This window comes from Poecilia reticulata, chromosome 16 (assembly GCF_904066995.2).
Source record: "Poecilia reticulata chromosome 16, P_reticulata-male-v2, whole genome shotgun sequence".
Lineage (NCBI taxonomy): Eukaryota > Metazoa > Chordata > Actinopteri > Cyprinodontiformes > Poeciliidae > Poecilia > Poecilia reticulata.
Genome location: NC_088845.1, coordinates 19,265,001 through 19,290,316, shown reverse-complemented (window position 1 = coordinate 19,290,316; position 25,316 = coordinate 19,265,001). Strand labels below are relative to the sequence as shown.

The 25,316-nt window shown below is 38.0% G+C and overlaps 2 protein-coding genes across 8 annotated transcripts in view; one reads left to right on the top strand and one right to left on the bottom strand.

The window, feature by feature from the left end:
• Positions 1-4,043, top strand: part of LOC103478552 (rap guanine nucleotide exchange factor 5-like) — a 44,744-nt gene extending 40,701 nt beyond the window's left edge. For all 3 annotated transcript variants that reach the window (XM_081616868.1, XM_081616867.1, XM_008432469.3), the window contains exon 18: positions 553-4,043. In XM_081616868.1, the coding sequence (XP_081472994.1) occupies positions 553-671 (119 nt within the window). In that variant the 3' untranslated portion in view covers positions 672-4,043. The remainder of the gene's footprint in view (positions 1-552) is intronic.
• A 432-nt stretch (positions 4,044-4,475) lies between these two features.
• Positions 4,476-25,316, bottom strand: part of si:dkey-233k19.3 (dynein axonemal heavy chain 11) — a 45,374-nt gene continuing 24,533 nt past the window's right edge. For 3 of the 5 annotated variants that reach the window (XM_008432471.3, XM_081616866.1, XM_017309606.2), the window contains 28 exons: positions 25,089-25,250; positions 23,161-23,394; positions 22,905-23,051; positions 22,685-22,798; positions 22,460-22,603; positions 21,884-22,066; positions 21,686-21,787; positions 21,244-21,378; positions 18,824-18,997; positions 18,457-18,692; positions 18,223-18,345; positions 15,096-15,300; positions 14,826-14,990; positions 14,479-14,619; positions 13,428-13,598; positions 12,891-13,013; positions 12,603-12,796; positions 11,815-11,963; positions 11,599-11,726; positions 11,058-11,285; positions 10,781-10,972; positions 9,433-9,561; positions 8,548-8,790; positions 8,071-8,253; positions 7,871-7,986; positions 7,654-7,766; positions 7,138-7,278; positions 4,476-7,021 (listed from right to left, as the gene is read on the bottom strand). In XM_008432471.3, coding sequence (XP_008430693.2) covers positions 6,774-7,021; positions 7,138-7,278; positions 7,654-7,766; positions 7,871-7,986; positions 8,071-8,253; positions 8,548-8,790; positions 9,433-9,561; positions 10,781-10,972; positions 11,058-11,285; positions 11,599-11,726; positions 11,815-11,963; positions 12,603-12,796; positions 12,891-13,013; positions 13,428-13,598; positions 14,479-14,619; positions 14,826-14,990; positions 15,096-15,300; positions 18,223-18,345; positions 18,457-18,692; positions 18,824-18,997; positions 21,244-21,378; positions 21,686-21,787; positions 21,884-22,066; positions 22,460-22,603; positions 22,685-22,798; positions 22,905-23,051; positions 23,161-23,394; positions 25,089-25,250 — 4,623 coding nt within the window. In that variant the 3' untranslated portion in view covers positions 4,476-6,773. Of the gene's footprint in view, positions 7,022-7,137; positions 7,279-7,653; positions 7,767-7,870; positions 7,987-8,070; positions 8,254-8,547; positions 8,791-9,432; positions 9,562-10,780; positions 10,973-11,057; positions 11,286-11,598; positions 11,727-11,814; positions 11,964-12,602; positions 12,797-12,890; positions 13,014-13,427; positions 13,599-14,478; positions 14,620-14,825; positions 14,991-15,095; positions 15,301-18,222; positions 18,346-18,456; positions 18,693-18,823; positions 18,998-21,243; positions 21,379-21,685; positions 21,788-21,883; positions 22,067-22,459; positions 22,604-22,684; positions 22,799-22,904; positions 23,052-23,160; positions 23,395-25,088; positions 25,251-25,316 lie in introns of those variants that run through there. The other 2 variants (XM_081616864.1, XM_081616865.1) reach the window with 2 other exon arrangements.

The following is a 25,316-nucleotide window of genomic DNA, read 5'->3' as shown; positions in this document are numbered from 1 at the left end:
GATCACTCAGAGCTGATTAAAAATGAAATATCTGATTCCAGTTTTTGTCCTACTCCAACCAGTGGCAGATGGATCTACAAGGCGTTTGTAGTTTCAATGAGAAGTGGTGACAGAATGTTTGAGAACCATTGATCTAAAGCAGTGTTTCCTCAAGTCACATCGTTCTGCATGTTTTAGACGTTTTCCTACTTCAGCAGACCTGATTTCAATTGATGGCCGGGTAACAGGCTTTTACTGAATTGCAGACATCTGAATCTGATACGTTAAAGCAGGGAATCATCTATAAACATGTAGAGGAGTGCGCTTTTAAGACCTCAAGGCGCATTACAGAGTTAACTCAATCCAATGATGCATTTCAACTGATCCTATACTTTTCAAACTCTGCAGTCAACTTCAGTTTATCATTCCAATAACTAAGGAAACCCAAGAGATTGGTTCTAGTTATTCACTCGGTTCCAATTTCTAATTACTGTTGGATGGTGTTTCAAGCATTTGAACACTTATGGATCAATACCAGCACAGCTTAAAAGTAAAATAATGTTCTTCTTCTAGGAAATGGAATTGCCCAAAAGAGCAGCTCAGAGGTTCGAGCCTACACCGATTACCTTCATGTCATCGACAATCAGCAGACTCTGTTCGAACTGTCACACAGACTGGAGCCTCGTGCGTAGACGGGAGCTTTTTCTATTCTTTCCACTCTGCGGAATTGCCAAGGATCAACCGATCACTGTCTCAGCTCCTAGTGCCCAAGACTGGGGTCAGCAATCCCGGGAGGTATGCACGTTTCTGACTCAAACACACAAGATGGAGTAACTCAATCAGGAGGCTGTCACCAGAGACCTAAACAAGCGGTGAAAGACACACGTGAGGAAGGCTGCAGAAACTGTTTGGATCCACTACCTACGTGACTGATTTCGTTCAACTATTACTCAACGGGAAAGCTGCAGCGCCAGCGACTGAACTGCAGCAACAGCAGAAGCCTTGAGTGGCAGCCATTTATCAAGACGTCTTTATGGGGTCCAAAGCTGCTGCTGTTTTTATGAAGACCTGCAGATGGCAGAAGTTAGCAAGGGAAATTTTTCTTTTTCCAATGGCACACTGCAACGAATACTTCCAGTTGATTAATACTGTTCTGCTCTCAAGTGACTTTAAATTGCATTGATGCTCATGATTCATCATTCATACCCCAACAAAATCAATTAAAACTTTACATACAGTGCTAAAAAAAAAAGGAGATTTCTGCATATTTCTCAGGATTAAAAGGGGACCTATTATGTTTGCTATTAAAACGAGTTAGAATAGGTCTATGGGCTGTAAAATAACATGTTCATTAAATTTCTTGATCAAAATCACAGGAAAATTAGACTTCACCTCCTGTTCTGCCTGTTATGAGCTCCTTTCAGAATGATCTGGTTAAGGCTGTAATTTTTGTAATTTTTATTTTTTTTTTTCAGCATTTGAACTGTTTCTAGAACAAAAATGGCTAAAAACTTTGTATAATAGGTCCCCTTTAGCATTTATTTAGAACCAACGCTAAAATTGAAAGTTCAAAAAAAGTTTGGAAAGGAAAAATCCCCTGGAGCTCACAATCAGTGAATTTAAGAGACCTCAATCAAAGAAGAGACGAAAAAAAGCTGACAAACTAAATCAACAAACTGTGACAAAAGGGGGGAGGTTTTAGGTCAAGTGAACTGAAGGTCCAACTTTTATCTTAGCTGATTAAAATCTATTAATATTTAGAGCTGCTCAGTGTCTCAGGAGAAAGTAGCTTCAAAGCGAAGCTTGGATTGTAGTACCCATTTTAATCTTTTGGAGGAACAAAAAAAGGAGGTAGACCCAAGGTTTGAAACCAGCCTTGATTCATCTCCTCTTAGCACAAGAACAGGAAGAAGCGCCTTACTTGGTCCTTCCTGGACCTCTGCGAGTGTGTGGTTTCAACACCGTCCCTCGGCTTGCCTGACAAGAGATCCAAGGCACAAATACAGTACTTGTTAAAAGACCATACAACGACCACCTTTCCAAAGGACAAACCATAATATAGCGAAACATTCACATGAAAGCATAGGTTTTTACTTAGTGAACAATGACAAGAAAAATCAGTTGACAAAACCAAATCTCCCAAAAGGTGTACAAGACCTCTCTGACTCTGCTGGGGGAAAAACCTTGATTCATTCTAAGGTTTGGTCACAGTCTTGGGACTCCACATTCCCAGATCATGAAAGGTAAAGAGTCATCTCCAGGAACTGCTCAATCAATCAGAGAAATTCTTGAGGTAACATGAGAGCTAAATGAACTTGAACAGTTGATTAAAAAAAAGTGGATTCTTATATTTTTTTTCTAAAAAGCAGTCCTTTATACTGACAGAGCAAACTTATCAAAACTTCTGTTATATTAAATCATGACTGAGGATGTTTTCACCTGACTATTTTTCTACAACATGTAATCATTCCGTTGAATAAAAAGAGACAGCAATTATTGTTTAAATGACAGCTAACCATTAGTTTTTTTCCCTTCAAATGTTTTAAACTGGCAAGATTTGTGAGAGACTTTGCATGTACAGGCATTTAGAAATGTTTTTTGACCATCCCAAAATCCATACTGTAAAAATTTAGAGACGCCTTACAGGGAGTAGGAGGTTATCTTGAACAGACCCAGTGAGGACTTTTAAAGCGACCTGAAGAAATGCAATGCAACATTAATTTGCATAGCACATTTTAGCAAAAAGGCAATTTAAGGTTTTGCTAGATAAAAACAACTACTAAGAAACATTTAATTTTCTTCAATGTCTTCAAGATCATCCAAATCCTCATGATAACATTTCCTGAGTAAAGATTAAAATTGATCTATATTCCAGTTGTTGATGAATAGACTATTAAAGCAGCACTCTAATAGTTCAAAGGTGAAATTTGAGGTGTTTGTATTCTCTCAAAGTTAAAAATAAAATACAGCATAAAGTTTAAATGCAGCAGAATAAAATAGTTCCTGTGATAATTGTTATTCACTAAATCTGTTTAAAAAATTAGTTTTAGAAGCTTTTAACACCTAATGAATGAGTTTTATACTTATTTTGATGAGTTAGCTAAAGATTAGGACAGACGGCAAGTTCCTCACACATACTGCGTTTGCAAACACAACAATCTATTCTTGTAGTGAAATATTGCGACAGGAGTAAAGCTGTTCAGTTAACACACACAAAGATGTCTGGTTGAGATTGTAGATGTTATGACAATGATTGTTGAATATGTCATTTTAATATTCCAGTTGTACATTTTTTCAGTGCATCATCTTTCCTTGCAGTACTTTTGTTATTGACGAGTTCCATTTATCAGAGGCTTTACTCAGTGCAGGCTGTAGTAGTGTACGAATCGCAAAAATGTAAAGTATTCTGTATTTTGCTAGCATGTTAAACATGTAGCTGCATTTTACTGCTCTGAAAAAAAAAAACATACCCCACAAAGTTGAATTGGTGACAATCAGTCAAAGGAGTCAGGAATTGGCATCAGCTTTTGGTTTGTGGTACCGGAAAAAACAAAGAAATTAATTAAAAACTAGTCAGATTTCCTTTATCTAAGAAAACAGAAGCTGCAGAGTGGCAAAGGACTGAAATATACACAAAACTAGAAAGCAATAGCAAAAATGAAATGACAGCACTTCTGAATTAAAACTGTAAAATTTCTTCCTGTGCAATGTTCATTTTCATTGCAGTGTACAAGTTTAAAGCATAGTAATGTGTTTTGCAGGGTAACTTCTGCAACATTTGCTTAGTATAGTTTAAGTTTCAAACCAGTGATCATTATGAGATAAATCTGCTTTATCATTTTCCAATTCTAAATTTTTATTCAACCATGTACAGTTGAGTATTTATAATGTGGATACATGCTCAAATGCTGCACATTGATATTTAAGTCTTCATTTGTTCTACAGATTTAAAATTCATCATGCTTTTGTTTAATCCTTTTTGTACGCTGCTCTACATACGTGTCAAATGATGAACTGACCACCTCTGTCAACTGTGCATGCAATAAAACATTTTCATGCACCGACCAAGATCCTGTGCCTGATTATTAATCACCAGATTTGTAAAGTTCTGACCTGCTGATGCATATTTTAACAGACTGATTTCTCTGAGGACTAGAAATGTGAACAAAATGCTTTACGTCATTGAGATGGTAAAAATCCTCCTGGGCATCAGAAAGAGATCCTTATAGTCACCAACTAAACAAAATTACAGCACATGCTCCTCAGTCCTTCACAAAACCCAATATAGCTTACTGATCTAAATATTTTTTCTCCATGCCTGAAACTAAAGATGTGCACCAGATAAGAGATATATTTTATATATACATTCACCCATCCATTGTCTTATGTTTGCCTGAGATCAGATCACTGGGCTAATAGTTCCAGGGCGAGAATCCTAGGCGTCTCGCTCTCAGGTGCCACCTTCCAGCTCATCAAACATAGACACTTAAGCGAGGCATAATTGATCATTTAATAGTAAAAATTAAAACTTAGAAATTGTGACATGAAAAGGAGCAAGGACACAAGGAAACAGGACATAAAGATAGAGAATCCACCACTGAGCAAAGACAAATCAAGAACCTAAATAGCAGGGAAACAGGTGAAAGTGATGGCTAAATACAGGTGACGTCAATGGGCTTAATTACTCAGGCAGAGTGATAGACTAATCAGAAAAAGGTGCAACAACTTTGGAAAGGACACTAGCAGGGAACCTTAACTGAGGGGGGAAAAAAAGGAACAAAGACCAAAAAAAGAAATAGGGCTAACAATCATCAGCAAACATAACACTAAGAAACCTGAGGGAGGAGAAGGGAGAAAAAAAAGCAAAGTGACGACATCTTTTAGACAATAAGGAGAATACATCACAGCTAAAGAACATAGAAAATAATCAGACATACAAAAGAAAAAAAAAACACTTCAAGATTATGACGGTAATCTAATAAAACAACTTGATGACTTGATGCAATTAACTTGGTTTCTTTAGACAGGAGAAAAATTAGCTTTGAATATGCCTTAATGCAGCATTTGTTGTTATTAATCTGTGCTGAACAAACAAGCACATTAAAGGAAAAAGTCAGAACCATCCGATAAAGCTTTTGAAAGCTGCATTCACAGGATAACTGTTCAAATGCAAAATCCTCTTCCAGACAATTTCTCAGTTCATTTCAAAACTTCTTTAACTCACGAGTCAACTAATAATTAGGTTAATCCTGTTATTTTAAGTGATAACAGTCTAAAAGTTTAGTTTCTAAAAAAAATAAAAAGTTAAAAGGAAAAAAACAACAACTTCCATCTCCTACTTTTTTGATCGGGGGCGGAGGTATGACCCAGATGCCCTCTCTGACTTTAACCAGGTGTCCTCTTTGGCCTTTAACATGACTTCTCCATGGCACGACCCCCCGCCGTGCCGGGGCCTCGCACCCTGCCATTTCCTCCCAAACACTGCAGGCACTGTATCATTTCCTTGTCACCAAATGACTGGCTAGCTGCTGCGGCGTGCTAATGAGAGGAAGAGAAGGCAGATGAGGAGAATCTGCAGGAAGACCGGCTCTTCATTTCCCTCTCCTTGAATACAATACACAGAATCAATCTTCCATCCTCCATTTGTCTGTCTGGAGCCGCTGAGGCTGCAGGGAGGAATTAAGAACAACACAACAGTTATTATCGTTGGAGAAAATCTTATTGGAGAAAAAGGGCTGGTTTGACCTCCTCAACACCCCAAGAAACACCAGTGTGACTCAGGGCTGCAATTTGAATCACATTTTCAATAATGTGGCCTCTGTTAACCCCGATGACATTAGGATCATGAAGTTAGCAAATGGTTTATTCAAAGAGAATAAATGTGAACCGCTGCTTCAAGAGGTTCATTTTCTAGTTTTATGATTAATTTTGGTCTATACAACAATTCTAGTATATAATTCTAAAATCTGACTTTTCTGAAATGAACAGCGTTTTAAGCATTTATTTCTAAGTCATAAAAAAACAATCTGGAAATCTTCTCACTTTTCAATTAACCCCAATTAATTTGATAAGAACAAGATAACATTTTTGATAAGATCATTCTCTCTATGCACTGATTCAAACTTAAAGGTTTTATTTAGTTCTGAGTAGGTTAATCAGATGCAGACAGAGAGGAGAAGACAGATAAAGGATGGGTAATCTAATGTGTTGCTTTCTCATACAAAGCTATCAGTTCCTTTCAATAGGTTTTTGCAACAGGCTCGGCTGAATGAATTACACTAGTCTGTTAGTATTTTGCCTCCGCAGTACAAAAGGTCAATGTCAAATGCACCTCATTTAAAAGTCAATAGCGGCCATGCACATCATCTCCTGGGAATTTGGTCTGGGATCCCTCCAGACAGCATTGTGTATCATTCAGTTAGCAGAGGGCAGCCAGAGAGCTTTTTTTAATCTTGACCTTCTAATAAAATATGCTGCTCATCCAAAATTACATGGTCTAATATAGAGACATAAGCTCCCGACAAATCCCAGTCACACTCGAGGGAGATGAGGAGCAGCGGTGGACGCACACACGACAGGTTCAACACTGGCTGGACACTAATCTAAAACCAATGTAATTCCTAAAACATATCAAAATAAAACTATGAAACTAAATGTGAATGGCTGTGTCAGTGAAACACACACATGATACTAATACTGCCTGCATAATACATTTTGTTAAAAACTAAATATAAAACAAACAAAATGAAAAATAGCACATTTTTAAGATGCTCCCCCCTGATCTAATGACTTTCTCACACAGACAAGAGCAAAGCAACTCCAGCTACCACCCAGTGGGGTGGGGGCTCTTTGGTTCGGAGGTGGAAGGCCCACACATATGTGGAGCCGCGCTGCTTTGTGCGGTACACTGGACATTCAAAGGTGTTTCTGAGCTCCTGCTCCTCTGCAGGCACAGCTCTAACATACAGCACTGGCATGGCCGGGGTCAGCTCTCCAAGGAAGGCCTCAGAGATGATGCCTGATTCAATGTCCCAACGAGCCCCTGGGAGGACAGACATAGACATGTTCCTGTCACCCCCACATACTGTAGGTCTAGTAAAGTATAATGAAAACATAACTGAAGACAGTGGTGGATATTTCTGGCTTATTGATTCTGACCTTCCATAAAGAGTCCGTGGATGTACGCTCCCTCTCTTGGAGGATGCCCAAAGTCCTCTTTCATCTTCTTTGTTACGTCAACAATTAGAGTCATTTTGTCCAGGGGCCACTGATTCTTGCGAGCAATACTCTGCAGTACAGCTGACAAAGCACACCTCCATGTTATTTGTGTGAATTTTACAAAACATTTACTAGGTTTTTGACCTCTAACCGCCTGCTACTATTCCGCTCCACTTTCATTTAGAAAAATAAACATTCAAACTATTAAAATCATTGTTTAGGTTTCATGAACCCTAAATTCAAATGGTTCAAACTTCTACTCTAAGGTAGTATGTATTTCACTTTTAACTCCTCAGACTTCATTTTTTCAACTACAACTCACACATCCACGTTCTTTTATTCAGTATGTATGTACTGTTTTCCTTCAACATGGTTTAGCTTAGTCTTTGAATCTCCTTCGGTTCAGGTCCTTCAGCAGCTACAAGGTACATATGTTGCTATAGATTTAAAACTCACCAGTAAGGAATGATTGTGGGTTGAAGAGTCCTGACAGCCAAACAACTGCAGGCAAAACAAAGTCTTGAGTCCAACAGTCCAATTCATGACAGCTGCTCATTAGGTCATTCAACCTATAAAAAGTAACAAATTGTTTTGTAGTAAAATCATATAACCATCAGTGTCATTATATATGTGATGAAACATTGTAGTTTAAAAGATGGAGATAAAAATATACCAATGTGCAAGTGTTTTAGTTGAGGGATAAGCCAGTCTAGTCCAAGAATCTGGAACGAAATCATTGAACAACGCAGACTGTAGTCTCTCCATGCTGGAGGAGATGGTGAGTTCTCCCTGTGGAAAAGGGAAAACCCTTTGCTAAAACACAAATATACAATTTATATATGAACTGAAATGCTAGTGGGCAGTAAGCTGTACCTTCAGGCCAGCATCCAGCTCACTGAGGGACTTCTTTATTTCTGCTACCAGAAGATTCATGCGTTCACACTCCTGGAAGCACACTAAGACATAGGGGCTTCGCTCTGTTGTCTTTCCCATCATCTCTGAAACATTATATTCCTCAGGAAGCTTCTCCAGGATGTCTTCGATTATGGCCATAATCTGTCAAATGAAACCAAATCAGAAGGCACACATTACACAGTGCCTTGCAAACCTATTTATACCTCTTCAACATTTCACCAACCAAGATGTGGCCGTGAAACTGAAATGATAAAATAATCAAAAAGTATCCTCCCACTTAACTATAATGCACCATTCTATTTTAGCCTATCATAAATAGAAATTCCCTAGATGTATGTGGTTGTATCATGACCAAAATGTGAAAACTTGCAGAGGACGTTTGCATCTATGCAATCTCTGCAGTTTTCCATCAGAGTAAGTTTTGCGCATCCTCACCTTCTCGTCTGTGCTCTCAGCGGCTTTGCCTCTTCCGAATGAGTCTTGATGCTGCAGTTCCCACAGAGATCTGAACATGTTTTCTGAGGTGGCAGTAAGGCACTCCAGCTCGGCATTCGGATGGAGACCATACAACACGGGGTTCTCCGGGGGGAGGTTTTCATCGACATAAACATGGTAGCCTGCGTAGTCTAAAAAAGGAGGAGCCAGAAATCCTGGACACAGGAAGAGCTCTGCTTCAAACTATGAATTTGACAAAAGAGAAGAAAACAGAAGAGTTCAGATTCAGTTAAAATTGTGTTTTTAGAACTTAAGGTAGAGTGGATTTACAAACTGGACTGGAAAAATCTAAAAACCTGCTTTGTTTTGGAAAAAGTGATCACTCAGTGGAGAAATAATGAATAAGGACTACCGAGTTTGTAAATTTAGATTACAACTGCCAACTTGAAGCATGCAATGAGATTACAGGTGTATTACAACCGAGACTCTACATGAAGTTCCGTTTTTCATCTCAAGAGGGCACTCTGTACTAGAACATTAATAGAAACACGGTTCAACTTTTTATACATTGGCACTGCTGAAATCAACATCACAAAGGTAAAAAAAAAAAGAAATTAAAACGAATAAGTTGAAATATTTGCACGTTGCACAGTTTAAAGTAACAAAAAATATGAAATTAAAAACAGTTTTGTGTAAACTGGAATCCCTACGGCTACAGTACAAAAAAACCCACACAAAAAAAGTAAACTCCTGTTAGATCCAGGGTTTTAAAACATGAAATCTCTGGCTTTTAGAGGTAGGTAAGTAGGTAAATAGATTCCATACAACAACCCTTCATTTGCTTGAAAGAGTTATTGTCTCAGGTCAATTCCAAGGCAAGCTTACCATATTAGGATTTATGAATTCTTGCAGATATGTCTTGCAGAGTCTTCTGTCCCAGACATCAGTGATGTGCCCTCCATACATAATCTCTCCGAACAGATAGCGCAAGTCCTCCCAAGGTACCTGCATGGACTTTATCAGAGACATTCAAAGGAACATGAAGAAAAAGGACATCATATGGTCCTCAAAGAAATAAAGAAAAACAACTTAAATATTCTGAGAACTGAAATACTTTGAACTTACTGCAAAGGCATTTATACATGCAGTCATGGTGAAAAGAAATAGCACGCTCTTTACGGTGCATGGCTTTTGGGTCTACTTATTTTGAACACAGCAATAAACCAGGCTTTTTCTTTTTTGGCTTGCTCTTTGTTTACTATATAATGACATGGTGGAATCTGTGGCGTGTGCGGTTTTTCTACGCTTTGACTTCACTTAGGGGAGATTCAAATAAACTTAGAACCCGTCTAAGATAATTTATACATTAAAACCTTGTAACAGTACTTGCTTTTTACCATGACTCCATATATATATTTTTAGGTATGAAGGGTCAACTACCCAATAATATCCTAACTAGGCACCTTCAGCGCACATGGGGAAACACAACAAAAAGATGTTTCTTTACACAAACTGATGCGCTGTATGACAGCGTAGTCTCTGCCTCAGTGGGAGATTATGATCCCTGAGCGTGAAGGAGGAAGAACAGAACATGCAATTCATAACAAATTACAAAAGCTGTAGGTTCAGTATCATTTGTACCTGTATTGTTTTGCAAATTGCTTCCTTCATCAGCTCTAATTGCAGTGATCACTTATGTAGCGTTGTGAACTGTCACATTGGCTGCGTGTAATTACATTTAGGATAACGCTTCATTGCCCTCCTAATGAATCCTCTGTATACGCACATACAGGTTAGTGTTTGGTTAACGTAATGAAGGACATTCGTTTTTGGAGGGCAGAATACCTCGGAGATGTAATTGGTTATGACCGGAGTAATGGGAGTTCTAAGAGAAATGCATTAGGAGTTGTGAGGGGCGCAAATCTGAAAGAATGGATTTTTTTGTCTTTGTGAAATAAAGCTAAATTATAGGTTGTGGGTTTGAAAAAAAGACAGTAATGAGCTTTTTTTTTTTTTTTTTTTACAAATACCACCGCAACAAAAGACTTTAAAGAAATAATTGGAGATGCTTCAGAGTAATTCAGCATCCTTGTCTGACATTATTGTCGATAATAATACCATTATCCCTCTAAATTTGATCATTTAGGTAGTTGTAAAACACATTAAAAGTTTTATTAAGAAAAAAACCCCAAAAAGAAATGAAAGAAATATTTTGTTAGAGAATAATAAATACCTTTGAGTTGCCCTCCAGGTAGTTATATAAAATATGGGCAGAGATGGTGAGGTCTCCTGTGCTGAAGGGGTAGTTGTGGTTCCACCCTTGCGAGCCAAATTTTCTGCGCTCTGTTATGCAGGCATGGAAGAAACAGAGGGAGAACAACATGGAGTTGAACTCTTGCTCTCTAGAGCACATATCCAAGGTATCCTGAGAAAGAAAAAAAAGCCAGAAAAATAGATGTCAGGGAATGCATGTCAAAACACACCTGACTGTAAAACTATTTTCAGCACACCTGGTTGAAGTTGTTGAGGGCAGTGTGTAAACTGGGATTCATGCCAGACGGGGGTTCGTTTGTAATTTTGATGGCGTTCTCCAGCATGCCTCTGGGGATCACATGCTGCTTGGGGTTCTGTGCTGGCTCTGCGGTGATGAAGACCCGGTAGCGGGGATGTCCATCCACTGCCACTGTCTCCAGGAGAGCATCTAGTGAAGGCAGCCAGCGGACCACGAGGTGTACATTCTGAAGAAAAGAGAAAAATATTAAGAGGTTTTATTGCTAAATTTAAAATTTTGTTAGGTCAAATTAGTTAGAAAAAGATTTTCTGGACTCTAGACTTGTTTAAAAGCCCTCACCAGTTCTCTTAGTTCACAGCTTCTCTCTAAAGTAGCCATTTGTGGAGCTGATCTAGCCAATTAGGGATTTTATTGAACCAAATTGAGTTTATTTCCCTTGTTCCGGGGATGAGATGATATCATTAGTGGCATAAGGAGGCTCCGAGTGCAAGTCTTGTGTTGCTATAGCTTCTGGTGCAAAGAGTAAAATGAACTTGTACCTGCAAAATGACCCAATGTCCCTGTTTGGAGGCGTTCCTGAGAACCCTCTCTGCTACCTCCTCCTGCCCCTGTCCCAGAGACACATTGTGTAAAGTTCCCCGGTCAATGGAAAATCCCAGCTTTAAACCTGCATTTAAAAAAAATATACATATATATTTTACAGTGTAATTCTAAATTAAAACAAATATGCAAGTAATAAATAAGAAGTGTGGTACCTAGTTTTTCAACATCTCTTAGTGGATCCATTCCAGGTGAGAGAATGAAGAACATGGAGGTTGAAGGAGTGCTATCCTCAAATAATTTTTCTAATTCCAGCCTGGTGCTTTCTGCATATTTAGTTCCCATGCTTTCTTCCACAAATTTCCTATGAGAAAACATTAATATATTAATATGAATACACAGATATTGAAAATACATGTCCGCATTTGCTTTGCAAAATTATTCATATCACTCAAACTTTTTCAGTGTTCAAGTGTTTGAGAATGTCTGTTCAGTAAAAGTTTATTTTTACACTTTTATAGACTAAAAGAGTTGTCAATTCTTTGAAAAACAACTGAAGCTCTTATGGGAGAGTGAACATATTTTCCATTTGATTTAGGTCTTAATAGTAATTAGGACATTCTAACACTTAAGTTGCTTTGATTAAAATCACTACATTGTATCTTTGGCTGTGTATTGAGAGTTGTTATCCTGCTGGGATGTTTTTATGCTCAGAATGAGTCAGAAACAAGTGAACTGTAAAGTAATTAAGGAACTTTTGAAGGTAACTGGAATGACTGTAGTTTATCAGAGTAAAGAGTAAAAAGGCATATGCCTGCCACACTTTTAAGATTTTTAAGCATTTGGAACAGTTGTATAATTTTTGTTCCATCAAACAATTTTTGATCTGTCACATAACACTACATTTAAATTCACAGAAATTTTCACTTGTAACATAAATAAACATCTCAGCAGTATCACTGTTTTTCCATGTAAGATTGCTTAACTTTGGTTAGTTATTTACTTCACTGCATAGGTTAGCCTGTCAGGTCTGAGTGCTCTCAGGATGATGAGCTTCTGAAGGGGGCTCTTATTCTTCCAGTATAGCGGGAGCTTTTCATTCTCAGGACAGCTGGATTCAACAATCTTCTTCCAGCGTTTTGCAGAGTTTTCCACATCTTTGTCGAGTCCACTGAATTCCTCCATTGCAGAGATTGTCTATATCAAAGTACATGACATATTCACCTCACTCTGCAGTGGAGCACAGCATTTAGTAAAATGTGACTCACAAAACGCAATTATTGTACAGTACCTTAATGGCCCCCCAGCTATGTGGAGAGAGGAACGACACAGCACTGAAGTTTGTAGTTTGCACTGGGAAATGAAGCAGGAACTCAAATTCCTGGGGATCAATCAAACCCTGAGAGAGGAGAATCTAAAGGGGAGAACCAGTTTTAGTAGTCAGACTTACAATATAAGTGATTCTGATATGTTTTTAGTAATTAATAAACATTAAAGAAATTCCCAAACGTTCTTAACTTTACAAGCTGAATTAAGTGTCAGTAAATGTGAAAAAGCCAAGTGAAGGACAGCCTTCAAACTTGGACAATTCCTACGAAGAAAACAGTTGCCGCGGAGACAGATAATTGCATTATGTTATAAGATCCAACCCCCTGTCAGAACCAACTCTCTGAGCAGCAGCCACAGAGCAAAGTGTGAGAGATAATCAATAGCCACGTATGGTATTGCTGACTGCTTTTAATTGAAGTTAATGTGGGGGCAGAAAAGTACTTTGATTGATGAGAGTGACAGCAGGCCCCACCTTTGAGGGCGGACCTGGGTCCCTCACCTGGAAGGCAGTGTGTGACAAGAAGGTTAACTTGTCTCTCTCAAACAGGCCCTGGCTGGTATACAGGAATACAGAATGGGTGATGGCCTCAGTGAGGGTGCATACCCTGGTCCTCACATCCTCATCCCATTGTGCATGCTCCATTGCTTTGTTAAACACCAGGTTAAAGCCCTGGAATAAAACCAAAGAAAACTAAATTATCATTAGCTATGGTCACTCGCATAATTAAATGCTTGAACTTTTTCAGGTTGTCCATTACACCGCAAACTTCACCAATTTCATTAAGGTTTCTGTGACAATGCGATACAAAGCATCAAAGAAGCAACAAAGGAACACGAAACTGAAAGAAAGAAACTGGTTTTAATTTTTTTTTAAATACTAGTCTTTAAAGTGTGATGTGCATTTCTGTCTACCTCAAATGATTCAATGTTTTGTGTAACACCCGTTTTGCTGCTACTGTAACTAGCAGTTTTTGGAGATAGTCTGTCTCTACTATGTTTGCACAGCTAAAGACTGAATTCCTGCCAAATTTTCTTGGCAAAATAGCTCAAGCTCAGTAAAATTGGGTGGAAAGTATAAGTACACATTATTATTAAGTTTTCCACAACTTTTGAATTTGATTTAGATTAGACAGGTTTTCATATTTCAAATGTGTCCCCTACATCGTTTGAGCAAAAGACCAACAGAATGTAAAATGGCAAAAAAACAAAACAGATTTTAAGTACTGAATTTACATTTTTGCAGCTGTAGTTACAGTAAAATGTGGATTGAAAATATATCGATTCAAGTGGAATGAATAAAAAGTGTCAGTCTATCGCATAATATTTTTTGTGACATAATATGAACAATTTCAAGTTGACAAATACTTTTGCAAGGTGCAGTTCAGGCAAATTAAAAAAAAAAAAGTTTTTATGATGAAAATTCAAGGTTTTATCCAGACTAAAAGAGAAAGGGCAACATAAAGAAAAACATAAAATTGGTCAAGAAAAAAAAAATGGAGTGTATTGTAAACATTGTTCCTCTGAGAGCACGCCGGGGGTGAAAGTTTCACCTTGAGAGAAAACTGGTACATGGGGTTAATCTTGCTGAGGTCATTGATGATAAAAAAGAGGAGTGCCGCTCTCTCAGCTGCTGGGCGGTATAGTTCTCGAGCCTCGTTGATCTTTGTCTCGTTCTCTCTGGCCTCCACCACCTGTGTGTTCCAATTGCACAAAATGAGCTATTAGGCTCTCAGTCATGCTCCAAAACCCTCCCATTACACATATGCCTAACTACACATCATTTACAGCTAATGCAATAAAATGAGCCACTTGCTGTAGTATGACATTTAATATTACCTAAGCAACCAAAAGAAAAAGAAAAAATGCCACCAGAACCATTTTTGTGTAATAACTTTACCTTGGATTGAATGTGAGTTGCCATGCGCTTGGTGTTTTCAAGTTGCTCTACCAGAGAATTGTCGCTCAGAAAACTCCCATCGGCTGCAGACAAATGACTCAGTAGGTCATCTTCAAACTTCTTGAGCTCAATTTTGAAGTGGTTTTGCTGCATGGTGAGCTCCATCTTGGTAGATAAAATTTCAATTTCAAAGATGTTTTTGTATACTAAAAACTTTCATGAAGACATAAGAAAAAATGCTTCAAATTACCAACATCTAAACAGGTTTACCATTAGACTTTCCAGGTCAGGTCTCTCACTGGAGACTACCTGTCCCAGCAGCTGGTCGCCCAGGCCCTGAGGCGTCACCGTGAAGTTAATGAGGGTGGCCTCGGCCTGGAGCTCAGGAGGGAAGTGTGGATTGACCAGCTTGGTGTGCAGAATGAGTTGAAAGTTCTTGTTGTACTCACATTCCTTATCCCCAATAAGAATACACCTAAATAACAGAAAAAGGAAAATTATTGTCTAGATGTTTGTGATTTTGTGCTTAGTAAATTAAATGTACAAACTGACACAGCACTTAAGTTTGTAGTTTGCACTGGGAATAAAACATACGATATATTTTGAAAAATTCAACCACAGTACAAAGACTGCATCTTAAAACTAGAAATTTATACTAATTTCTAGTATCAATTTATCGGATTACCTGTAAATAAAATATGTTAAATATGCAGCTGAAAAAGATTTGATATTCCAAGTGCTTATACAATAAAGTAAACTTTTTTCCTGACCATCGCGCAAATACCGTGGAAGGGTTAAATGCCTAAAGATCACATTTGCTATTTAAACTTAATTGTATAGCCGTTTAGGGCTGCAACAATATTTTGTTTTACAAGTCTCCTGATGCTACAATACCACAGAATTACAGCACTTTGGTCCCTCTTGTAAAAATACTTTAAAAATACATAACCAGCCATGCAATAAAAGACTAAAAATAAGCAGAAACTAAAATTAACATCTCAAAAGCAAAAATAACTTCTTTAATAAGTGATGCAAAAACATACAGTGATGTTGGCCTAATGTCAGTCAAAATAACATACAAATACAGTCTGAATGTACTTTTGAGAAATCCCAAAACACATCATTACTGTGACATTTTGAAGACTGAAACAACACATGTTGATTCTACTATACAATATTAAATTGTTTATGGCTTAGCCCCAGCTCAGACCACAAGAACATGTAAACAAACAGATCAACCAAAGCAAGCTATACAGTATTTTCAACACTTTTGTTGCTTTCAAGGTCTCCTTAGGTTGGAAGAATGTGTAGGTTTTCCAACAATACATCTTAAATCTCACTTTATCTTATTCTTGTTAATCCAATAATGTACATCATTTAGTCTTGTCTTATAAACTGATCCAACTGACAAAAATAAACTAAATTAAATAATAATTACACAAAAGCAAATTGCTTCAAACTCGTAATATTGATGGCCCTCTAAACTAAGTCTTATGCTTTCATGGCCTGCCAGTTCGAAATCATACCAGTTTGTTTGTGTTATGTGCAAATATCCTTGCACAAATACAAGATATGATAACAGCACCAGCCAATACTTATCTACTCTTGTGTTTCAATTAAATTAGCAGTTGCTTGACGAACCTGGTGGCTTTTCATTTATCTCTAATTGCCCCTTGGATGTCAGGGAAGGCCCCAATTTTTATGGCAAAAGATCCTCATGGTGTAGGTATGGTTCAACTCTATATCTTCACAAGCCAGAATTAATGTACTATTGATAGAACCATTACTCCACCAAATTAAAGTCCTTGCTGATGGATTGGCTTGTAGTCTTCCGTCAGCCATGAAAGGAATAATTAGTATTCATTACTTCACACTCTACAACATTCCAATTATTAATGAACTTCAGCTGTGGAGCACTACCAGATCCATCATGGCTGACCCAGCAGGTTGTATTAATCATCGACAGAAACAAGTGTGCGGGTCATCTACAAGGAATAAACTTATTATCAGATTTAGTATGATAAATTGTTACGTCTGGACGGACAAGACTTCAAAAAAAAAAAAAAAAGCTTAATGAATATCCACCAAAAAAACTCAATATTAATGCATAGGCATGGAGGAGAGCGTGAAGGTGTGAGCATTTCAGAGAAGCAGAACATCATTATGTGGTATTTTCTAATCATGCTGTCTACACGATTGAATTTATTGTATTCCAGGAGAAGGGGTAACTGTTTTACTTCTCTAGCAACAATTTCAGCCTAACTTAAATTTGTGATGAAACCACATCATGCTTTTGAAGTCAGATTTGAACTCATGGTTATTCTGCAATTTATTTTGGAACAAAACCCTTTTGGGACGGTGTGAAACAAGATGTAATAATAAATGTAATACAAAATAATAAAATAATAAACTCAACCCACTTTTGTTCGACGGTCCTTAATTTTAAGTCTGCCAAATTTCTTATGAGCCGTGTAGCTCCAGTTTATAAGGGTAACTGTTACAATCTGGCCTATTAGTCTATGGATTTAACAAATCAAGCTAACCACATTTTTTTAACCATCTAAAACTCCTTTCACAAGCACTTGAAGGCAGGATTAAGGAACTTTTTCACTAACTATTGGACTCGCCAAGGTAGTCACAGGCCTAGATTGGCAGAATTTTAAAGAGGTGAACAGGTTTCATAGGGTGAGGGACTTGTGTTGTGATAACTTAGGGTTTGTATGAGCAGCCAGCACCAGTCCTTTATAACTGCAGGTTTTGTGAGTAGTGCTGACGTCGATGCTGTACAACACCCTTTGTTGTCCGGCACTGCTGGCTGTATTTTTAGTATGCAAATGCCTAATCCTAAATTACTTTGATCAGTGTACAGCATTTCAATTTCAATATCCCTATAAGAATACTCATGAATTTTATCTGTACCTGAAGAAAATGTATACATGAGGACTCATTAGAGTGCTAACATATTCATAAGGAGATTACTGAAAGAATTCAGTAAAATGCCAGCTGACGGAAGACTACTGATTCTAGTCTGTTACAATGAAGCTTTTTGTGAGAAACATAAGACCTCATACATAGCCATGTTGTTCCTCAATTCAGCGTTTACCCTGAAGCTCATGTATTCAATATTCATCACACCTAAAAGAATGTAAACACACAAATATACATCTATCACCCATCTTGAGGGGGTCAATCAATAGCTTGACCTCAGGGGTTCAGAACACAAGCCGCAAATTCATTTATAATCTAAAGGGGAGCCATAATAATGCATTTAGTCATGTCTTGCTGATGTTTTCTAGCGCTATTGTTTCAACTTTCTCGTATATTGACTTATTAAATGCACTGATTTCACTTTCTTTATCTCTAATGTTTCCCAGGACTGAAATGTTTCAGCACTAACCTTCCTCTTTTAATTGTTCTTTTTCCCAGAAGATTCTCCAGGACTGGGTCTACCTTTTCTGGGAGATTCTCTATCAGGACGGTTTCTCCACAGACAAGAGCTTGTTCAATAACTTCGATATACCTGCACCACAATAGAAAATCAAAAGTGACATGAATGTATAATGTATAATATTTGCTTTATTTTATATACTGTACATTTTTTCCTGAATTTTTTTAATTTTTTTTTTTTTACCCTTTCTGTCCCAGTCGCACCATCCTGAGCTCTGGCTTCAGTCGGTTTCTGATCCACTTGATGGCCTGCTGCTGTGGATCAATGATGAGTGGCCAACGCTCACTGGTGGTCAGGATGGCTGCATTTTCAGTAGACATTCTATCATTTGGCAAGCCCTGGTTGTGCCAGGCTGCCACAGTGGCATCATCTGTAAGCATGAGGATCGGATCCAGGCCGTCTGTCAGGGGCACAGAGACCTGGAACAAAATCAGGGGATTGAGGTCACTTTGGTGGACTCTACTTCACATTGCTGGAGTTGTTTACAAAGCAAATATGTTTCTTCACAAACAACTGTAGAATTAAACATATTGTATGAAACTGATTTTACCTTCTGTGACTGAAGGAAAGGTACCCAAGAATTTTTGAAAAGCTCCACACGATACTGGCTCGTAAAATAACCCAAATACGAGATGAAAGCTGAGGCGAGGAGGACGTCACCACAGAGAGTTTTGTGCTGTTTCTTGTACTGGATAATAGCTTGGGACCAGCGTTCCTTTTCTTCCTGTATGAGGTAAAAGAGATAGTTTAGAATTGTTGAAGTGGGGTTCTGGTCATAAGCAACTAATATCTAAAGTGTAGTAGAAAACTTTCTTAAAGTCTCCCTTTAATATAACTCCAGATCAGTTAGGCTGAAGCTAAACACTAGCCTGAGAAGGGCCAAAATGTAAGCAAACTTCTACGCCTTATTACAGGTGTTAAACTCCAGTCCTCGAGAGCCTGTGTCCTGCAACTTTTAGATTCGTCTTTATGTCATCACACCTGTGTCCGCTAATTAGATCATTATTCTGTGAAAGTGGACTTTATGAGAAGATAATCCAGTCATTTATTAAGGTATGTTGGACTTGGGACACATCAAATAGTTACAGGACATCAGCCTTCAAGAACTGGACACTCCCATCCTAAAACAACTGAGCTCTCTAAAACGTCATAGAGGGTTATGCAAAAGTTATTTTGTAAACCTATAAGCCATTGTCACATTTGCTCTGGGAAGGTGCTTGCATGGAAAAATGATTATTTTGTCAGAAAACTTACGTCAGATATGTCACACCACGTGTCTTATTTTAATCTGTGATGTGCATGTTATGTTAATGACTTGTTACAAAGACTTTTTTTTCTCTTTGGTAGTTAATCTCAGTAGAAACACAACCCACTTCCGTTCTGAATTTGCTTTTCATACACGAATATCAATGGTCGCATTCTGCCCTCAACTTACATTCCAAGTGTAATCATCAGTTCTGGTACAAATACAATCCTGCTGCAATGTAAACGAACGTTTAACATCTACTAAAGTAGAACTTCATCAGCCGCTATGTCACTTTCCTTTCTATTTGATTGGTGGTGTGATATATGAAGGAGGAAATGTACTTCAGTCTTGGCCCCTACTGGATTCCAGGGGTCTGCCACCTGCGGCTCTGGAGCCACACACCAGTCTTCCTTGGCTATTCATTATTTCTATTAAATACTGTAGCACTGTTACAGTGTTTCAAAATACAAATGCAATCTAACGGAACGACTATGTTGCAGTTTTCATAGGTGTGTTGAGGCAATATTTGCATATTTTCATATCAGACTAATAGAACAACGGACATTTTATTACCTTTTAGTTTCACTTCAAAAATTGTGGATTACAGTATGACTTTGAAACTATTTCAATGTTTGTATATAAAAATTTAAAGTGAAAAAAACAGCAGCACGAGACTTTATCTGTGGTTCAAACTAAAAAGATTTCAGAATGCATACAAAATTGAATGCATCAAACTGCAAATCCCTGAATAATACCTTACGAATTTTGTGTGGCGATTCTCTCTGCATCAATTCAGCATTTATTTAAACCTTCAATACTGTGACTGTGATGGCCCGCAGCAATAAATCAAGCGTGGCATTTTCTTACAAGGGGCTGTGGATCTAGAATATGTCACATAATAAATTCTCAGACAGTTAAAAATCACTATAATTTTACTCTAATGTATTATGGATCGCCTGTAACATCACTCAGTCTGTGGTGAGACATTGTTAATTTCCAACAGCTGTTGAGGCTTTGAGTTAAGTTAATGATTAAATATAGACGGTCTGATTTATTAGTCTGAACACTATTGCTTCCAGGTCAATGCAATAAAGACAAAACATTTATCTTGATATGCTTAAAAGCCAAGATGTTCCATGCAAACAACATTTATTCTGTGGAATAAGAAAGTCGAACTTGTAAAATGGCCACTAAAATCACCATCTGTTATCTCACATTACCACAGAGGTTTTCAAAAAAAGACCATGAACAGGAAAAGTAAAGATTTTTATATATGATTTGTATAATGTGTAGAGTCATAGCTTACAACTTCCTATTTACAGTTTATCAAAACAAATCCGTGGAATACATTTTCTGCCCACACAAAATCTGTTCAATGTTCAGAAAAAAGGGTTATGTGTTTAGCCTTTTAGCCATTTCTCCCCCATTCTCCATTTTGGAAAATGCTCAAATAGCCAGTTGCCTGGTTCAACCATGCGTTTTCCCTGGACCAGCCCACTCTATCTCACATGACCACAGTATGCTGCTGGACCAGGCTGTGAGATCTTCCTCTGCCTGTTCTGCTCATGCAACTGTCAAGGTTTCCTGCCAGGACATCACAACTTTCAGTCCAGATTACTAATGCAATTTGATTACCAGCATGTCCCCCAGTCAAATCTCAGTTAATCCAATGCCAGTTTTAGGTTCAGTGGCTTGACCAAACTCCTAAGCGTCACATTGTTTACCATTAGGCCTTTGACGAGTTGGTTGGCCAGCTCTACGGTCTGGGTGGTTTGTGTCACCTCCTCCTGACAACTGATTTTCTCAGCTGTAGCTCTTTCAAACTGAGCTGTCAGGCTTTGGAGGTTGGCATCAAGATCCTAGGGGGAAAAAAGCAAATCCTGAACATGAGATACTACTTACAAGTACTTTTGTACTAATCAGCAATTCAATAAAAATAAAGAGATGATCAGCCACAAAAGATAAAGAAGCATGAAATGGTGGGCAGTCTCTAAGTAGTCTAACAGTATGAAGGTTTGCTGTTGCAGCGTCTTAACATCTTGATATGTGAGTCTAAGCTTGTCATATAGTTGGTACATGGATTTCGTTACTAAAATTATTTAAGTTTTTGATGAAATTCCTATTCAATGAGAAGTGCTTGTAATTAAGTATGCCAAAAACACTCACCGCCAGTTTTTTTTGAAGTACCAACAGTTTGGCTGTTTCCATTTCCAGCTCTGTATTAGCTTGTGATAATGCAGAGCGTTTTGGGATAACCTCACAATAAATCTAAACAGAAAAAAAAAAAAAAATCCAGAATGATGCTTCCAACTTGGACAAAATCCACTCATAATAATTTTTAAATATTCCAAGGCCATGTCAAACCTCATAGTATCTGACAATATTAATAGTCCAAGCACAAAGTCCAGCTGCAGCTGTAGATTTGGTCCAAACTAGATCAGGGTGGAAGTCTGGCTTTCTCAAATACTGTTGCTTCACCACAGTCAGGCAGGACTCAGGAATGTGCTCTTTGTCATATGACACCAGGGCATGTAGAAAATCATCCACCTGATGGATAAAAAAGGAAAATTAAATCAGTTTCCAAAGTTTAATGTGGAAATCGGAGAAACGACACTTGTTTGTTTATAAAATATTAACACATTTTAATCGGCAAAAGGCTAGTCAAACCATGTTGTACATTTATGCATCCACCAGCTTACCATGTGTGCAATGTTTGTGTGTCTATAATTAATTTTAAACACACTTGCAGAAACTGCAGTCATATGCAGAGAAGCAGTTTAACACACTAGTTCCACTGCTGGGTGTGTAAGCGTAATAATAGAGCCATCGAGCTACAATGTGAGCTTTAGAGAGCTGTTGGGCTGCACCTGGGTCAAGGACCTTTTATGAATTAGACTGACATTAATCAGGATGATGCGATTGAAATTGTCACTGCATAACCTTGCCCATGAAGGCCCGTGCCGCCTTCCAGCTCCGATCCTTAGGTACGCGGCCATGAGGGGCCAGCAAGACCATGACAGCGGCTGCAACATTGGTTACTGCAGCTGGAGGGTTTGGAAAAGCCTTGAGCTCAGTAAGATTAACCTACAAAAAAACAAATGACTGATATTCAAAAATCTGTTAAAAATATATATTGTATTTTAAGTACTGAGGATGTGGTGGAACCTTATTGAGGGTGTTTAGTGCTTCCACTGCAGCTGTCAAAGAGGGCTCTGCTTTAGTGAGGTCATTTTCACAATCCTTCCGTTTGACAGCAATTTCTGCCTGCATGACAGCAACCTGTGCAAAAGTAATCATTGCAACTAAATGATAACCTGTATGTATGATGAATAGCATATGTGATGCCAAAAAAATTTATAAACCAACACATAAGAGGTTCTCTAACCTTTTGTGCTTCCACATCTGCTGCCTCTCTCTTCTTGCTCACTTTCTCTGTTTGCAACCCAATTTTTGTTAAAAGGGCTCCAATATTTTCATTTTTTAATGTAAGCTGAGACTCTTGCGATGCTAATTTTGCTTTCAGATTATCAACCTAAAACCAAAAAGAAATGACATGTATGAGAATAAAAAAAAAATAAAGCAATATTGCTTTTTAAAATGCCAAAAGGAGCCAATGAGAGGACAAGTTGAAGAGACCAGACCTGTGCAGCAGTGCTTTGGAGTTTCTGAAGGCCAGTGTCAAGTCGGTTCATTTTGTGCTGAAGCTGAGCCCGGCTTTTCTCCAGCAGGTTTCTGTACAAGGTGATTTGCTGGAGAAAGCTCTTGGGGGTGGTGTAATTGTACCTCTTCTCATTTCGCAGGTATTTTTCACTTGCCTGGTTGACACTGTTGTGAACGTAGGCCATGAAAAGACTGATGGATTCCTGGACAGCAGGCTATAAAAATAAGTGGGGTTGAGGGGAGAACGGGGTGAGCTGGATTAAGTGGGGTTTAACATCCCCAACCTGATGGGCACTGAAATATTATCTTCATAAACTTTGAATTCATCTACAAGTTGTGCCATCTTACTTGGCTGGCCCTGACTTACTCAATCTGAAATTTAGGTGCAGCCAGTAGGAATGATTGGGCTTTGAGACCTCTGTGAAAATAATGTGTTTAAAGCCCTGACATGCTGCTTGTAAAACATGCACACTGTTTACATTATATCTGCTCCCCTCCAACTTTCTAAACAGCTGTGGTACCACATTTCAGCTATGTATTCACGACGCACGTCCCCTATTAATCACACAGTTAGCAATCAATTAAAGCTAAAACAAATGAGCAGAGAATATGAAGATCAAACCTAACCATAACTCACAAAAAGCCATTGTTAATGATCATAGATCTGTAAGATGAGAAAATCATTATTAATTAAGATCTGACATAATGCGTTTTGATAAAGCATGGTGGGTTGCGTTAAGATGCGAAGCAAGCTCATTGATTGGCCTCGTATAACAAATATTATGTATTTCTAACTTTTAATAAATGACTACTACATTTCTTAGACTCCTGCCTCCTAAACAAGATAAACAATCATTTATGAATTTGGTTTCAATGTTTCATACATTGGCTTGTAGCAGCATTATAAATAAACTCAATCTCATTCATATCAACACAAACCTCTAAGCACCCAACTCCTTTGAATTTTAGCTAAAGCAACCTTGTTATCAGTTCAGTCAATCAGCTCAGTGTCTAAATAACAACTATTGGACAGTTTTATGTTTTAGTTGATGTTGTGTTTACAATTAAAAATTTCTTTTAACACTAAATGTGCAACAACGTCTGAGCACCACAACTGCTATAAACATCATCACTCCCGAATATGACCATCCACACACAGATGTACACACAAACAGAGAAAGTTCACCGTCTGGCACATGTTCACCTACGTAATGAGACTTCCTGGTTGTGACAGCTGCGCCACCTTAGAGGGTCGTTATGTGCTTAATCAGTCTTCTCTCATTAACATAAATGACTATGGGTTGTGATCGTTACGCTGCTATGATGGAAAACAATGATATCCCTACGCTTACTGTGAGTCTCTGGGCATGTGTTCAGCAATTTGTCAGTACCTTGCTGCAGGACTAATGATGAAAGATCTATGGAAAACTTAATTCAGCTGTGCTGCAATAATTAGAAAATGTTCATTGAAATCTAAACCGGCCCTAAGTGTCAAAGTGCATGATAAACCTTGGCAAAATACCATATTGTCTATCTCCAATGCCTTGCGAAAATGATGACACTTTCACATTTTGTTAGACTACCATCACAGAACTTGCAATATTTTGGGGGGTTTTAATTGATGGACAAATACAGTGTAAATACAATGTACCCTTAGTTTTTAGATTTTGGTTTGAAAAATAAACAGAAACCATGTCATTTTATTTTACTTTGGGTTCATTGATTGCATAAAATCCAAATAAATGACAAAAACTACACACATCATACAAATGTTAAAATTTATATTTTATAATATATTACATAATGAAAATTATATTTTCTAAAATAATTTAATTCCTAATTTAACTATTCAGGCTAAACGAAGAACAGATGGTGATATTAGATTCATGTAATCAATCAACAGGCTTACCTCAATTCCATCAATTTCATGGACGAACCTGTAGCTCACCGACTGCAGAGCCTCAGTTGTCCAAGGATGAAACCAGTCGATGGTTGTACAGTTAATGAGAGCCGGGAACCGACGGGCCCTGACACGCAGGGCGTTGCCAGCAGGAGACATACACAGTACTACCTGCAAGCAAAAAAATCCAAAAATCTGAAAATGTGTTTTACCAAGTTCCTATATAAAATACATAAT